The sequence below is a fragment of the Pseudorasbora parva genome, chromosome 16, assembly GCF_024679245.1.
Source record: "Pseudorasbora parva isolate DD20220531a chromosome 16, ASM2467924v1, whole genome shotgun sequence".
Classification (NCBI taxonomy): Eukaryota; Metazoa; Chordata; class Actinopteri; order Cypriniformes; family Gobionidae; genus Pseudorasbora; species Pseudorasbora parva.
Genome location: NC_090187.1, coordinates 15,167,092 through 15,182,836, shown reverse-complemented (window position 1 = coordinate 15,182,836; position 15,745 = coordinate 15,167,092). Strand labels below are relative to the sequence as shown.

At 37.8% G+C, this 15,745-nt stretch overlaps 2 protein-coding genes across 2 annotated transcripts in view; both read right to left on the bottom strand.

The window, feature by feature from the left end:
• Positions 1 to 2,593: 2,593 nt before the first annotated feature.
• Positions 2,594 to 7,187, bottom strand: irf8 (interferon regulatory factor 8). Its single transcript, XM_067419786.1, has 8 exons — positions 6,950 to 7,187; positions 6,332 to 6,515; positions 6,055 to 6,131; positions 5,805 to 5,913; positions 5,560 to 5,601; positions 4,936 to 5,322; positions 4,510 to 4,625; positions 2,594 to 3,237 (listed from the first exon to the last, which is right to left on the bottom strand). The coding sequence occupies exons 1-8, from the start codon at positions 7,115 to 7,117 to the stop codon at positions 3,046 to 3,048; spliced, it is 1,275 nt and encodes a 424-aa protein (XP_067275887.1). The 5' UTR covers positions 7,118 to 7,187; the 3' UTR covers positions 2,594 to 3,045.
• Positions 7,188 to 9,707: 2,520 nt separating this feature from the next.
• Positions 9,708 to 15,745, bottom strand: part of dusp22a (dual specificity phosphatase 22a) — a 55,940-nt gene continuing 49,902 nt past the window's right edge. Inside the window, exon 7 of the mRNA XM_067419787.1 lies at positions 9,708 to 10,188. Within this exon, the coding sequence (XP_067275888.1) occupies positions 10,006 to 10,188 (183 nt within the window). The 3' untranslated portion in view covers positions 9,708 to 10,005. The remainder of the gene's footprint in view (positions 10,189 to 15,745) is intronic.

The following is a 15,745-nucleotide window of genomic DNA, read 5'->3' as shown; positions in this document are numbered from 1 at the left end:
AAAAGATTTCCCAAGCTTTAAACATCCCAAGGAGCAGTGTACAAGCGATAATATTGAAATGAAAGGTCAGTCCACTGCAAATCTACCAAGACCTGGCCGTCCCTCTAAACTTTCAGCTCATACAAGGAGAAGACTGATCAGAGATGCAGCCAAGAGGCCCATGATCACTCTGGATGAACTGCAGAGATCTACAGCTGAGGTGGAGACTCTGTCCATAGGACAACAATCAGTCGTATACTCCACAAATCTGGCCTTTCTGGAAGAGTGGCAAGAAGAAAGCAATTTCTTAAAGATATCCATAAAAAGTGTTGTTTAAAGTTTGCCACAAGCCACCTGGGAGACACACCAAACATGTGGAAGAAGGTGCTCTGGTCAGATGAAACCAAAATTGAACTTTTTGGCAACAATGCAAAACGTTATGTTTGGCGTAAAAGCATCAGAGCTCATCACCCTGAACACACACACCATCCCCACTGTTAAACATGGTGGTGGCAGCATCATGGTTTGGGCCTGCTTTTCTTCAGCAGGGACACGGAAGATGGTTAAAATTGATGGGAAGATGGATGGAGCCAAATACAGGACCATTCTGGAAGCAAACCTGATGGAGTATGCAAAAGACCTGAGACTGGGACGGAGATTTGTCTTCCAACAAGACAATGATCCAAAACATAAAGCAAAATCTACAATGGAATGGTTCAAAAATAAACATATACCGGTGTTAGAATGGCCAAGTCAAAGTCCAGACCTGAATCCAATCGAGAATCTGTGGAAAGAACTGAAAACTGCTGTTCACAAACGCTCTCCATCCAACCTCACTGAGCTCGAGCTGTTCTGCAAGGAGGAATAGGCAAAAATTTCAGTCTCTCGATGTGCAAAACTGATTGAGACATACCCCAAGCGACTTACAGCTGTAATCGCAGCAAAAGGTGGTGCTAGAAAGTATTAACTTAAGGGGGCCAAATAATTTTGCACGCCCAATTTTTCAGTTTTTGATATGTTAAAATAGTTTGAAATATCCAATAAATTTCGTTTCACTTCATGATTGTGTCCCACTTGTTGTTGATTCTTCACAAAAAATTACAGTTTCATATCCTTATGTTTGAAGCCTGAAATGTGGCAAAAGGTCGCTAAGTTCAAGGGGGCCGAATACTTTCGCAAGGCGCTGTATATAAAATGTATATGTATGTATTGTACTGTAAACAAAGTATTATTACTCACACCACTGCATGGTTGAGTTGTGCCACTGACCGGCAGAGTGCACAAGAAATGTTTTTACAGCCTAAAACACACTGATGTGGAGATCTGGGTCAAGTGCACCCCAGTATGTGCACTGGTTCCCCTGGGTGACCAGCACGGCACTTTTGGCTGAAAAAAGTTTGTGATACGTTTAGAAGTGCCCTCCCCCATAAAAGCGTAAGCTCAGCTACGATTGCTAGATAATCGTTTAGTTTGCGCCGCCTGTGGGGGAAGGCTGAACAGATGATTTCAGTACAATGAGAAAAAGCTATTTAAAATTCAGACCATGAAAACATGCAGCCGGATTAATATGTGTTTGAGTTTTCAGGGTAACAGAGTTATCCCCACAGTCTATTTGGCGTTCTGGTTCATTTGTGGGGTGCAGAGAAAGCAGAGAAGGAAGTTCTATGTCCGCACCTGAGAGGATCTGTGTGCAGATGTTTTGGGACACTGAAGGCAGTTCCATGATGACGGCCTTGGATGGGACGGCCATCAGTGTTGCTGAGAAGAAAGAATGTTGTGATTTAGATTGCAGGAGAGAGCTGGGAAGGATATGAGCTGGTAGCCTTGCACTTGAATCACCCACTATGCCTTGGAAGGGTACATTTGTTAAAGGATAGGAAGGAAAGGAAGGATGAAAGTGCGATGTGGGCTTGTGCTGCAAGCGGAGGCAGGCTCATGCTTGTTTGAGCTACTGAAGCTGCAGCCCACTGAAAAGGGGTGGGGTTAAAACCAGCTGGGTGAAACAGTTGGAAGGATTGGGCCTGTGCTGTTAGCAGAGGCACTGCGCTAGTGTCTGCAATGGGAGCTGGAGAGGATGGGACAGAGAGGTTGAGGGGAGGCTGCATATGACGCTGCAGCAGCAGAAGCCATGGGGAAAGGCTGAGCCGTGTCGGGAGGTGGGTGTGACCTTGCGGTGGAATCTGATATGTGGCTCAGGCTCGCTGAAGGCCTTTTGCTGCAGTGATACTGTCTTCTACAACAGTAAAGTTTATATTGTGTTGTTTTAGACACAATATTGCCTGTTTTGCTCAGTTTTGCCAAAAAATTAAATAAAGAGAAAGCAGAACTGTTTTGAGCGGTCGGGTGAACCAATGATCAGTGGACCATAATAGAATCATTTACTTCATTCCTGAATGAATCAGTCATGTGAACAAATCGAATGAATGAATGACTCAATGACTTACTCAATTAGACATTTATCGCCACCTACTGGCAGCTGTTGGAGAAACTCCATACAAGTACATAGCCAAATTGCACATTAAGTACATTGTACCTATTTTTGATGCAAGTACATAATATACAGCTGATACAAAGTGTGACAGTACCAATCATTTATAGACAAGTTAGACACCCAGCTTATTAAAGTAATTTATTTAATTGTTCATAGATTTCTCATTTGACATTAATTCTGCATTCAAATCAGAATTACATTTCTAAAGAAATAATAGTATTAAGCATTTAAAAAAATCTGCAAAATCAATATAAAAATGAAGGATAGTAAAACCTATCAACTTTACAGTGCATAGTAAAAAGCAAATAACAGACATTTCAAATGTTTAGGGCAAAACCAATAAAAATAATAAAAAAGTAATATATACAGATATCAGATACAGATAAAAAAGATATCACTTTCCTCTAACAAATGAGTACGTCATCCCTGAGAACATTGCAAACCTTCTGTCAGATGCTGTTTTCGGCCCTGAGAGAGTGGGAAAGCATCCGATAGCACACCTTAAGGTCAATCATTTTCTTTATGTAATGACATTGTGCACTGACTTTGAGACAAGACTGGCTCAGAGTTCTGCCTCAGACCGGAATCGGCAGGTTGTCCCTGAAACAGGAAGCTTGTTGGGGAACAGGGTAGCTGCACAGATCCTGATATATACGAGCCATCTGATCACTGGCCATATCATCTGAAATCTCCAAATTCGCACTGCTATACTGGGATCGGCGGGCAGTCACTGTATCCACCAGTTGCTGACAGTTCAGTGCTGTGATCTGTTTGGATAAAGAATTAGGTTATTGCTGTGTTTCATAGTGCTTTCAGTTCAGGTAATTAATAATAATAATGATAATACAGATAATTAACATATTAAGTTATTGAATCAAAGAGAACATTAAATACAATAAAGTAGTCATATAACATACAATTAAAAAGTGTGAGATAGCTTGAAGGCAGAGAAGTAGAGAGAAAAATAATTGTGTACTGAGCATAGAGAATAAATTAGTTTTAAGAATATGAATAGAAAAATGTGAAAATGAGCTACATCAAAAAAAGCTGATTGTTTATAAGTAACCATATTAATTAGTATTAAATAGTAATTATTATTAGAAATTAGTCTATAAGGTTCAGTTTAGTACTTTACAACAAGGTTCAATTAGTTAATGCACTAGGCATCATACAGTAACAATGAACAACAACTTTAATTAATCTAGGGTAATGTTCATTTATACATTTTTATTCATGTTTATTCATAATACATTAATCTTTGATTCCAATCTTTAATTTGAAATCCACGTTTCTAGCATTTGTAAAAGCGCATTCTTTCATCTTAAAAATATATCTAAACTATGACATATGCTTTCAATGCAAAATGCTGAACAGTTAGTTCATGCATTCATGACAAATCCTCTACAGGGCGGTTGCCCTGTTAGCTTAATAAACAAGCTCCAACTGGTCCAAAACGCAGTAGCAAGAGTTTTTTACTAGAACCAGGAAGTATGATCATATTAGCCTAGCTCTGTCAACACTGCATCTGGCTCCGTATTAAACATTGCATACATTTTAAAATCTTACTTATTACTTACAAAGCACTAAATGGTTTAGCTCTCCAGTACTTGAGTAAGCTCTTAACACATTATACTCCATCACGTCTATTGCGGTATCAAAAATGATCTGCCTGCATTGACACCTTTGTATGAGGATTAAACTGAGCTGGATGACATCACTGTTTCTACAGAGGAGCTGTACAGACAAATAAAATTCTGTTGCATTACACCACTGTAAAGCTGCTTTGAAACAGTCTGCAGTGTAAAAAGCACTATATTAATAAAGGTGACTTAACTTGACGTAAATCTATTTGTTTATGTAAAAATGTACATTCAAATTATTATTCATTGTTATTCAGTATACCTAACAAATTGAACCTCACTGTAAAGTGTTAGTTTCCACAAATATAACTTTTCAACATAATAGAAAGATTGTTTTAAGAGAACACACTAAATGAGATCATTCATGTTTATAAATATAATATATTTTATATTAATTACCTGCACAATGATTAATTTGTTCTTCACAGTGCTGAAATCGTTAAACTCCTCCCCAAAGCAAAGTGTGACGGTGGGCTCTGGAGGGTGAAAATGACCCTCTTTATATAACTGCAGAGCTGCAAGAAAATAAAAGAAACAAATTTTTATTTTTCATGTGTGATCTAAATCATATCCATTGATAATTATTACATAATTAACACATCAGGTTAATTGTATTTCAATAATACGTTATAGTAAATAAATCGATAAACTAAACTGATACATTAAAAATAATTATTTAGTTAATTTACTATGACCTTTCAGCACCTTATATACTGACATACTTGATTTTATTAGTAGTAAAATGCAACGAAAGTAAGTCTTGTAACGAAATAGGCTTTTACAAAAAATCTGGAGTTATAATATGTTTGAAGGATCTTTGTTTACCTTGCAGGAACCTGGCAGTGTCAAAGATCTTCACCACAGCGTCTCGCTCTAGTTTGCCTGGGATGGGGTTGTACAGAGGGTCCTGGCCACTCCAGAACACTCTGCTCTGACACAGACGCTTGATGAAGATGCCCTCTCGGTTGGCACGCAGCAGTACGCCACGCTCCAAGTGACTGAAGAGCTTACGGGTGACATGACGTTGGCGTTCGTGCTCGATGAGGTCAACGGAAGGGAAGCGGATGTTCTGGAGGCTGTCCGGTCCATACATGAAGCCGTTAGCCAGAGGGGGCTGACAGGGGGAGATACGGCATCCCTCTGGATGAGTGGTAACCATGCTGCTCACCAGCCGACCTCCATAGTAGAAACAAATCATCATCTGAGAGAACCCTGGAGGAAAGGAGAAATTTACAGTTAACCGTCCAGCTCAAGCAGCACTGAAACAATCAAGGAATTAAAACAGGGTAACCAAGGTTTTACATGATTTTCTAGTCAACTCTATTTAATTGAAAGCATTATATACATACACTCACTAACTTGGATGGGTTAAATGCAGAGGACAGATTCTGAGCATAGGTAATCATACTTGGCCTTCACATATCACTTTCACTTTCTCACTTTACTTACCAGAACTGAATGTGCCTGCAGGATCCTGATGAACAACAGCAGCTGTGAAAGTACACAAAACATGAATAAGAACACAACATAACTGACCGAAACACAGCTCTATGTACCTACCACTACAAAGAAAAAGGGAGCAAAACAAACACATTCAGCAACTATGATGGAAATTAGTTACTTGTTACATTTACTTTTATCTTCTTTCTTAAACATTATTAAAATGTACAGAAGCAAGACATAAACAGTTGTACCATTGTGAGATCCTTGCTGCCACCATTCCTGCACTGAAAGCATGTTACTGCCTTCATCCAGAGGAGAATGACTACGCTTCAGGATCCCCACGTATTCATCATTTGAAGACTGCAAACAAACATCATTTAGACAAGAGCCATCAGTCTAATATCAGTACAATTCACAATACATATTTTTCCCCTCATAATACCTTCATCTTTCATCATTCAAAGGAACACCAAGCAATTAACAGGTGGAAAATGGTAATACCTCTTTAATAGGTTCATCCAAGTCTGGTGAGCAGCCCATGGCAGTGGTGTCAATGTCAGGGATTGTGCCTTTACCCACTATAAAATAAAATATATGCCATTAATTCACTTAGTTTGCAAAGACAATGGGATATTTATAAAAACAGCAACGTGTCACTCTGTAGTCATTGAACTTCTTTTACTGTTTGTCTGTGACAATTAACCTCTATGCTATTTCTAATGTTTCTTGGAAAAGAAAAAAACAAAGCGCACACACAGACACACACAAACACACATACACTTCTGTTCCTCCTCTGGCACAATCCGGTACACTTTGTAAGGCTCAGAGATGTCAAGCTGGGATCGGTCAGTAACTTCCTCAAAATCTGGGCTCTTGTTGAGTGCACAGCGCAATCTGGTCTTCCATGTCGCTGGTTCAGCTTTATCCCCCTCCTTAAACTTCCCTTTAAATATCGCCCACGCCTGTGAAAACACATGCTTAGTCAGACATCACCACAGAATTGCTCTCAAGAAATTAACTTGTAAGGTAACTGAATATGATGCACATTAGTATGTTTTTTTTTTTTTTTTTTTTTTTAAGAATAATACAAACAGGCAAATTATCTCATTAATAGAATAACTATAAAAATACATATAATTTAGTAACCCCAACAACCAATATAATGTAAAAAATAAATCTCACAAAATCTAAAAGGGGGGACTATCATTCCTTCGGTTTCAACATTAGTCAATTTGAACAAGATGCACAAAGATGTTGCGCTTGTGCAAACTTTCGTGTACCCCATGAAATCATCTAAATGCCCAGAATCTTATTATCACTTAATAATTATATACTTTTATGAAACAAACATACATTATTATTATCCTTTATTTACTACTAATAAATCAACGCTTACTTTGAATATGGACGCATCCACCTCTTGGTTGTAGTCTTGTTTTCCTGCATGTTTCCAAGGGATTCGAAACATTGTGCGGTTCTCATCCTCCCATAGTAGTCCATTATATATGTTACTGTTGATCTGTTCTATAAGCCACTGTTTCAGTCTGCGACCCCCCGGATTCATCTTTTACACTCTTACTCCAGTCTAATGACTTTACGACAGGCTGCAGGCGAATGTGAAATTTCACATTCAAAACTATCAACGCAGCTTTATATAATGAAAAAGACACCCGCTCAAGTGAATAAAAAATGTCGTGAGAGCGGATTGGTCTGTGCAACGCTCAGTCGTCCAATCACTACGCTTTATGGCCGGAGCTACATGAATATGTAAATTAGATTCTACGAAGCGGACGCATTTACAAGAAATCGTAATCTTGTAGTTCTGGAGGTGTGTGGAGTGACCTGGCTGAGGGGAAAGAGAGGAATTGATCCTTAAAGGATCATCCTCTTGATACCTTAACCCAATTTACTGAAGTCTTCTAAATATCACACATGTTAGATATTTAGATAAATATTCTAAAAAAATAAAACACTTGTCAGTGTGTATCAATATGCCATGCAGCCTAAGCCTATAAATCTTTGATGCAGTTTGATTTAAAGAATATCAGGAAGTCAATAAGTAAAATTAAATCCTCTTTTACACATACTGTAACCTTATTCAGATTATATTATACAGGAGAAAACAGTTGATACATATGTGAATTAACATTGTTTGTGCAGTTTCATATTAAGATATCTCAAAAAGTATCTCTTAAATGGAAAACAAACACATGTTCCACATGACTCAAATGGTTGTGGTTCATCATCAGAGCAGCCACAGATTTAATAATGGACAGTTAAATAATGCCTGATTGTGGTGGCATGTTCTGAAATGGTTGACGTCTCATGTCAAAGCCACGTCTAACCTGCTGTCAGGAAGTTTAAAGATCATGTGGAAACCATAAAAAGCGGATCTTGGAAAGGTGAGGTTGCCTGCTGGTGGTGTGTTTGAGGATATGAGCACAGGTAGTGGTCGTCGTGAAGGAGTTTTCTCCTCAAGACAGTTTGAGAGGAAGCTGAGCATGACACGATTAATCAAAATAAGTCATTCTTACTTGGTTCAATAGTGTGAAGTAGGGCTAGGCAATAACATGGCTATATATATATATATATATATATATATATATATATATATATATATATATATATATAAAGAGAGAGAGAGAGAGAGAGAGAGAGAGAGAGAGAGAGAGAGAGAAAGAGAGAGAGAGAGAGAGAGAGAGAGAGAGAGAGAGAGAGAGAGAGAGAGAGAGAGAGAGAGAGAGAGAGAGAGAGAGAGAGAGAGAGAGAGAGAGAGAGATTGGTTCAACCAAGAAATTGGGTTGTTTGAATGGGTACATTTCATGGGTTCAATTAGCCATATTTCTGGGTTTGTCCATTTTCAACCCAGTTTGTAGGGCAACGTTTTGTGCATGAAGGCACCTCACGAAATGGACAGACTTCTAAGGCATTGTAGGCCTAACAGTTGAATCTACAGCAAATTAGTGAGAACTTTGGTGAGAACTAAACAAATATTGAATTACTGCATTAGTCATTTCTCGCTAGAAATTACATCAGAAGTGGAAAATATTGGTTAAAAAACAAAAAAACATTTACAGACAAAACTACCAACAAACACAACTTTCGGACATCATCTTTTTCCCCCAGCTCATCTGTCACAGATCGGAAAGCATGGGATTGAGGGATATCAGAGGCAGTGAAGGATACAAATATGCTGCCTTCAAAAATCTATCAGATGAAGGTATGTTAAGAGACAGGAAGTGATGCTAACATTAGATTCGGACGTGCCTTGATGCCTTCCTGCCTTGAAATGTGTCCTCCGAAGGCAGCATTTTCCAGGTTTGAAATCCTGTAGGACCTACTAGAGTACTTCTTTTGTACGTTTGACTGAATTGTTTGCATGTGTTTATTCCCTATTGTTTTTTTATAATGGCTTTTGTTGTTAATTTAAATATTATTTTATATAAAAAAGGGTCTGTTGGTGATTGTCATTTCAAATTCAGTGACAGTTACATTATTACACCACTAGATAGCAACAAACACTTTATTTATGAGTGACTGGTTTTAAACAAGGAAGTTCTCTTAGATCTGTCTGGGGATATTGTTTATAAGGACAAGAATATCAAACTTTCAAACTGATTTTTTATAATGAATATTATGGACATCGACCTGAAGAATGCATACTATATCAGATGCAGGTAATACACTAATGTAGTCGATCTCTCTCTCTCTCTCTCTCTCTCTCTCTCTCTCTCTCTCTCTCTCTCTCTTCATTACTAGCTCTAAAGTTACTAGTAATGGAGGCTTGGTCACAACTGTTAAACTGTCAATTTGAAATTTGAATCTGTGTGGAAGGAAGCAGTTCTTCATAAAAGAGTGTTTTTAAAGACACTCCGTTATTTCATGTTTACTTACTCCCTCGTACCGTCAAACTGATGTATAAATGCAATATCACACTTGTAGTTGTACAATATGGCTGTATATCAGCACAGCACGCTGTGCTACTAATGTGCTATTGCTCATATATATAAAATAAAAATCATAAAGCAAACATTATCAGGCTAAATATTACATTACATTTAATAAGGTTACCTTAGTGTTTTAGTGCAGGTTGTCATTTAAATATTATTTATACTGCAATGTCAATGCTGAAAAAAAGCATCCTTCTCTTCATATGATTTTTTTATTTGTTTATAAAATGCAACAATTATATTGACTCAATCTTACAGACTCAAGCAACTTAGTAATGGATTTAATGGGGGGGGGGGGCGACTCTTAATCATTTTGCTTAATGAACTCAAGATGAATCTGAACGCTTCAGAGTGTTCGCATCAGAATGGCTATAATATAAAGGGTGAGGGCTCTGCAATCTCTTTTGAAATTAACTGCAGATGTGGGACTGCCTCACATGCCATTACTGTCCAGATAGGGTTAAAGCATGTGGTAAAGCAAAGACTGGCGTCATGGCAGTGTTCATCTATTGCTGCCTGATGCGGTGTATTGGTTGCAGGATAGAGGGTAGATGCGAGAGCTCTGGCTCATCCACTCCGGATCATGTTGTCGCCCCTGTTCCTCATATAGACTCAGTAAAGCTTTGACTTGTTCCTGGTCTTCAAAGGGACTGGGTCTATAGCTGGCCCGCAACCATGCCCGATACTGAAAGAGATAGAAAGCAATTGTGGTCAATGCAAGCAAGCATTCAAATAACCTGCTCTGTCATCAAAACCAGAACAAATTGAAGGTTGTGGTATTATTATAGCATATTTTTAAGTTGCTGTGCATAGTTTGGGGCAGAGACAAAAAAGGGAAATCATAACATTGCTCTATATGCCACTTTAATATGTATGCCTAACTGAAATTTCAATTGCTTACTAAGAATTAACTGTATTAACATAAACAACTGACTGCAACAAAAATATGTTACAAATGTACACTGTTAAAACACACACTTGACAAATTTTCTTGTCTTAAAAATCATCTGATATAAAGGCTTGTGCTGAAATGCTTGTCTTTCTTGGTTTAGACAAATGTACACTGAATGAACATATTTAAAACATAACATAAAATTCAGCCAACAAGTGTCCAGTGTATCCGGAAAATATTCACAGCACTTCACTTTTTCCACATTTTGTTATGCTACAGCCTTATTCCAAAATATATAAAATTCATAATTTTTTCCTTAATTATACAAACAATACCCCATAATAACAATGTGGAAGAATTTAGTTTGAAATCTGCAACTTTATATATATATATATATATATATATATATATATATATATATATATATATATATATATATATATTAAAAAAATCACATGTACATAAGTATTCACAGCATTTACTCAATACTTTGTTGAAGCGCATTTGGCACCAATTAAAGCTAAGCACTTGCTACTCAAGAACATTCTTGTTATCACTTGTTGCCACACTTTTGTTATTTTGGCTGTGTGCTTAGGATCATTGTCCTGTTGGAAGATGAACCTTATCCATAGTCTGAGGTCCAGAGCGCTCTGGAGCAGGTTAAGGATGTCTCTGTACATTTCTGCACTCATCTTTCTCTTGATCCTGACTAGTTCCTGCCACTGAAAAACATCCCCACAGCATGATGCTGCCACCATGGTATTGGCAAGGTGATGAGCGGTGCCTGGTTTCCTCCAGACATGACGCTTGTCATTCAGACCAAAGAGTTCAATCTTTGTTTCATCCTTCCAGATCATTTTGTTTCTCATGGTCTGAGCATCTTTCAGGTGTCTTTTGGCAATCTCTAGGGATACTATCATGTGCCGTCTGGCCACTCGTCCATACTGGCCTTATTGGTGGAGTGCTGCAGAGATGGATGTTCTCCTGGAAGGTTCTCCTCTCTCCACAGAGAAATGCTGGAACTCTGTCAAATTGTGACCATTGTGTTCTTGGTCACCTCTCTGACTAAAGGCAACATACTCCGCAAGAACAGAGAAAAAAAGTTCTCGCTCCCAGGGCTGTGAGAACAAAATTATGCCATTTTGTTCTCGCAGCCCTGATTTGGGAGTTCTCGCAGCTTGTTTTCGACACATCGCATGAGCGGAACTGTTTTCTTGCGGGTGTCTGAGAACTATTGTGTGATTGGTCATATATTTAAAGTGGGCGGGGTTAATGCGGAGAAACGCAGATGATCAGCACCTGCTTTTCTCGTGGAGTATGGAATGTACTGGCCAGAACGAACTTTGTTCTTGTTCTTGCCACCTCGAGAAAACAAACAAATTTCTTTGTTCTTGCAGAGTATGTTACAAGCTTAAGGCCCTTCTCCACCGATCGCTCAGTTTGGCCGGAAGGCCTGCTTTAGGAAGAGTCCTGGTGGTTCCAAACGTCTTCCATTTACAGATGATGGAGGCCACTGCGCTCATTGGGACCTTCAATACTGCAGAATTTTTCTATACCCTTTCCCAGAGCTGTGCCTTGATAAAATCCTGTCTCTGAGGTTTACAGACAATTTATTGGACTTCATGGCTTGGTTTGTGCTCTGACATGTACTATTAACTATGGAACATAATATAGACAGGTGTGTGGCTTTTTAAATCATGTCCAATCTACTGACTTTACCATAGGTGGACTCCAATCAAGTTAAAACATCTCAAGGATCATCAGTGGAAACCCTACGTTTTGGGGACATCATTTTGTTGCTATTTTCAGTTGCTGTCCATGGTTTCGGGCAGAGACAAAAAAGGGAAATCATAATATCGTTCTGTATGCCATTTTAATATGTCTAATGTTTTCCCAGTGCCTATCTGAAAGTACAATGTACTGTGAAAGTGTTGTACTGGGGCAACCTCAGTGACTTAATCACATTTCTTTACATAAATAAAAGCTCAAAAGTTGAGTGAATCTTTCATGTGGTGTTCGGGTCAATTTGACCCGGAGAAGATTTTCTTTTCCCTGAAAATACTAGTTAATGTTATCGCTTTGTTCCCAAAGGGTATAACTAAATCTCAAAAATTTTGGGGAAATTTTCTTACTTTTTTGTGGGAGTTTTGTTACCTTGTTACACTTGTGGTGTTCAAAAATGACCGGCCTATAAAAAATAGCTTATAAATCACTCATCATAGCATATTTTGACCCAATCTTGGATTCAATCTTTTTGTCAACATGTTCAACATGCTCTTTCAATTAGGACTGGTTTTATATTTTGATTTGCATCAGAATAATCATAGGCCTCATTTATTTGAGAGTAGGCATTTCATTTTTTGAGAAATTAAAAAAAAAAAGAATTGAATAATTTTAGAAATATTAAATAAAATCTGAAGAAAATTGTTATTGTTGATCACACTAGTCTACTCTAATGTTTCTAATATTTTGTTTTGAAACTTTTGTTTTGTAAAAAATATGGCACATAGTCACACTTGTGGTGTTCCCGGTCAAAAATGACCGGCCTATAAAAAATAGCTTATAAAACATTCATTATACCATATTTTCACGCAATCTTGGATTCAATCCTTTTGTCAACTTGTTCACTTTCAATTAGGACTGGTTTTATATTTCTGTTTGCATCTGATTAATCGTAGGACTCATTTATCTGAGAGTAGGCATGGTTAAAAATGGTCACGATAGCCGACCATTGAAAGTGAATGGGAGAGACTTTTGAACAATTTAGTTTTCAGGAGCATGTTCATTATTTTCATGTACACATATGAGAATATGTGCTTGCAAACATCGAGCCCTTGGACCTGTGCATGTATCAATACATTTATACACACGCTACCCAGACACACACACGTTAAAACACACAAACCTTTTTGAGTAATACACACATTCTTTTCCACAGAGAAAAATGTGATACTACCCTAACCTGCATCTAATATACATTTATCCATCTGACATTACCACACACACACACACACACCACAAGTGTGACAATGTACCATTTTATACAAATATACATCATGCGATAGCACAGCCATATAAAATTGTAAATATTGTCTAGTTCTGTGTGAGAACCTCACAGTTCCAAAACAAAATGTCATAATATTTTGTCTGGAAGCTGTGATGAAACAAGAACATGAAAGAAAGATCCTTTTGAAGCTGGGTCACTGCAGTCATGGCCAGTTTGTGTTTGTGTGTGTGTGTGTGTGTGTGTGTGTGTGTGTGTGTGTGGTAATGTAAGATGGATAAATGTATATTAGACGCAGGTTAGGGTAGGATCAAATTTCTCTCTGTGGAAAAGAATGTGTGTAATACTCAAAGTTTGTGTGTTTTAACGTGTGTGTGTCTGGGTAGCGTGTGTATAAATGTATCGATACATGCTCAGGTCTAAGGGCTCAATGTTTGCAAGCACATATGCTCATATGTGTACATGAAAATAATGAACATGCTCCTGAAAATTAAATTGTTCTGTTATTTTCAGTCTCTCCCATTCACTTTCAATGGTCAGCTATTGTGACCATTTTTGACCATGCATACTCTCAGATAAATGAGTCCCACGATTAATCAGATGCAAATCAAAATATAAAACCAGTCCTAATTGAAAAAGAACATGTTGACGAAAAGATTGAATTCAAGATTGGGTCAAAATATGGTATAATGAGTGATTTATAAGCTATTTTTTATGGGCCAATCATTTTTGCCCGGGAACACCTCAGGTGTTATAGGGTTTTGAACACCACATGAATTAAAAGGGTGGCGCCATGCCAACACCTACTGGAAGCAGGCTTTTCTGGAAAGTTTTAGACTCACAAGAAATTAATTTGCTCGAAATAAGTTTCACTTTTGATCACAGTGTCCTGATCAAATGTTGAACAAATGTTCATTGACCAAACCAGAATAACTCAGTATGGTAATGGCTGAATGGGGTCAGAAGTTTTCCAAGGAATCTCATGAGAGGCTGTTTTTTTTTTTGGACTGGGAATGGCATCACAATGTTTTATTCAAACCAGACCTCTATCTTTCGTCATCTCCCTATCATCAGCAGGTTATTTTCCACAGAAATCTGTATCATCCACTGGAAACACACAATCTCAGCTTGCATGAATGTCTTTAACAGTCTAGTAGTGCATCTATGTCATGTCTTGAGGAGGGTGTTGGGAATTCCCTGGCACATGGCCCTGCTCAGGGTCTGTGCTGAAATGGAGTGGGAAGGCAGACATCCGGTTCATTTCCAGGCACTACTAGTTTAGGCTTGCCAAGCAACATATTTTCACACGTGTAAACTAATTTATCCTCATACGCACAACAATGAATGCAGTACTGCTTAAAAAAACATGGCAGAAAGCCAAAGACAGATAAAAAAATGTTTTAAATAAAGTTAAAAATAGTGATAATTAGTGTGTGGTCCTGGTAAACCCTATGTTGCGGAGACATCAGCTTATGAATCATACAAATTTATGTTTTTTTTTGTTTCTTTGTTTAAATGTAAAAATGTTTAGGTGTAGCTTTAGGTTAAGGGCATATAATATAAAATGTATACAGTATAAAAATCTTTATGTCTAAGGAAAGTCCCCATAAAACATCCAGTGTGTGTGTGTGTGTGTGTGTGTGTGTGTGTGTGTTTGTGTGTGTGTGTGTGTGTGTGTGTGTGTGTGTGTGTGTGTGTGTGTGTGTGTGTGTGAACAGTGGATATAACAATTGAAACAAAATCATATCAGAATTTTTTTTTAATTGAATGTAAAAAATGCAATGCTATAAATTACTGTGTAATTCCACTGAAAACCAAAGTGACACATTTCAGAGAAAAAAATAAGTTAACTGCATAAGTGTGCACTTCCTTTATCAACACGTGGCATGTGGCTGTCTTCAAAATTAACTATTAATCAAGTTCATGTAATGTATAAAAATTCCAAGTATATATTTAAAGGGAGGGTGAAACACTGAGTTTCAGTCAATCTCATGTCAATCTTGAGTACCTATAGAGTAGTATTGCATCCTTCATATTTCCAAAAAGTCTTTAGTTTTATTATATTCATTTAAAAAAAGGCTGTACCGAGTCTTTCCGAGAAAAAAAAAACAGAGCGGATGGAGGCGTATCGTGTGGGCGGAGCTAAAAAATCATGAGCGCGCGCAGCTATTGCATGAGAGCGTCTGAAAGCTGTGACATCCTCAAGCATGGAAAAGAAAACGTTACCCTAATAAAACTATGTCTATCAATCAGATTCAACTAATACATATATGATCCAGAATCAGATGATTGAACAGGAGAAGCAGCAACAGCAGGACGTCCGTCTCTGTGGTATGTACTGTATTT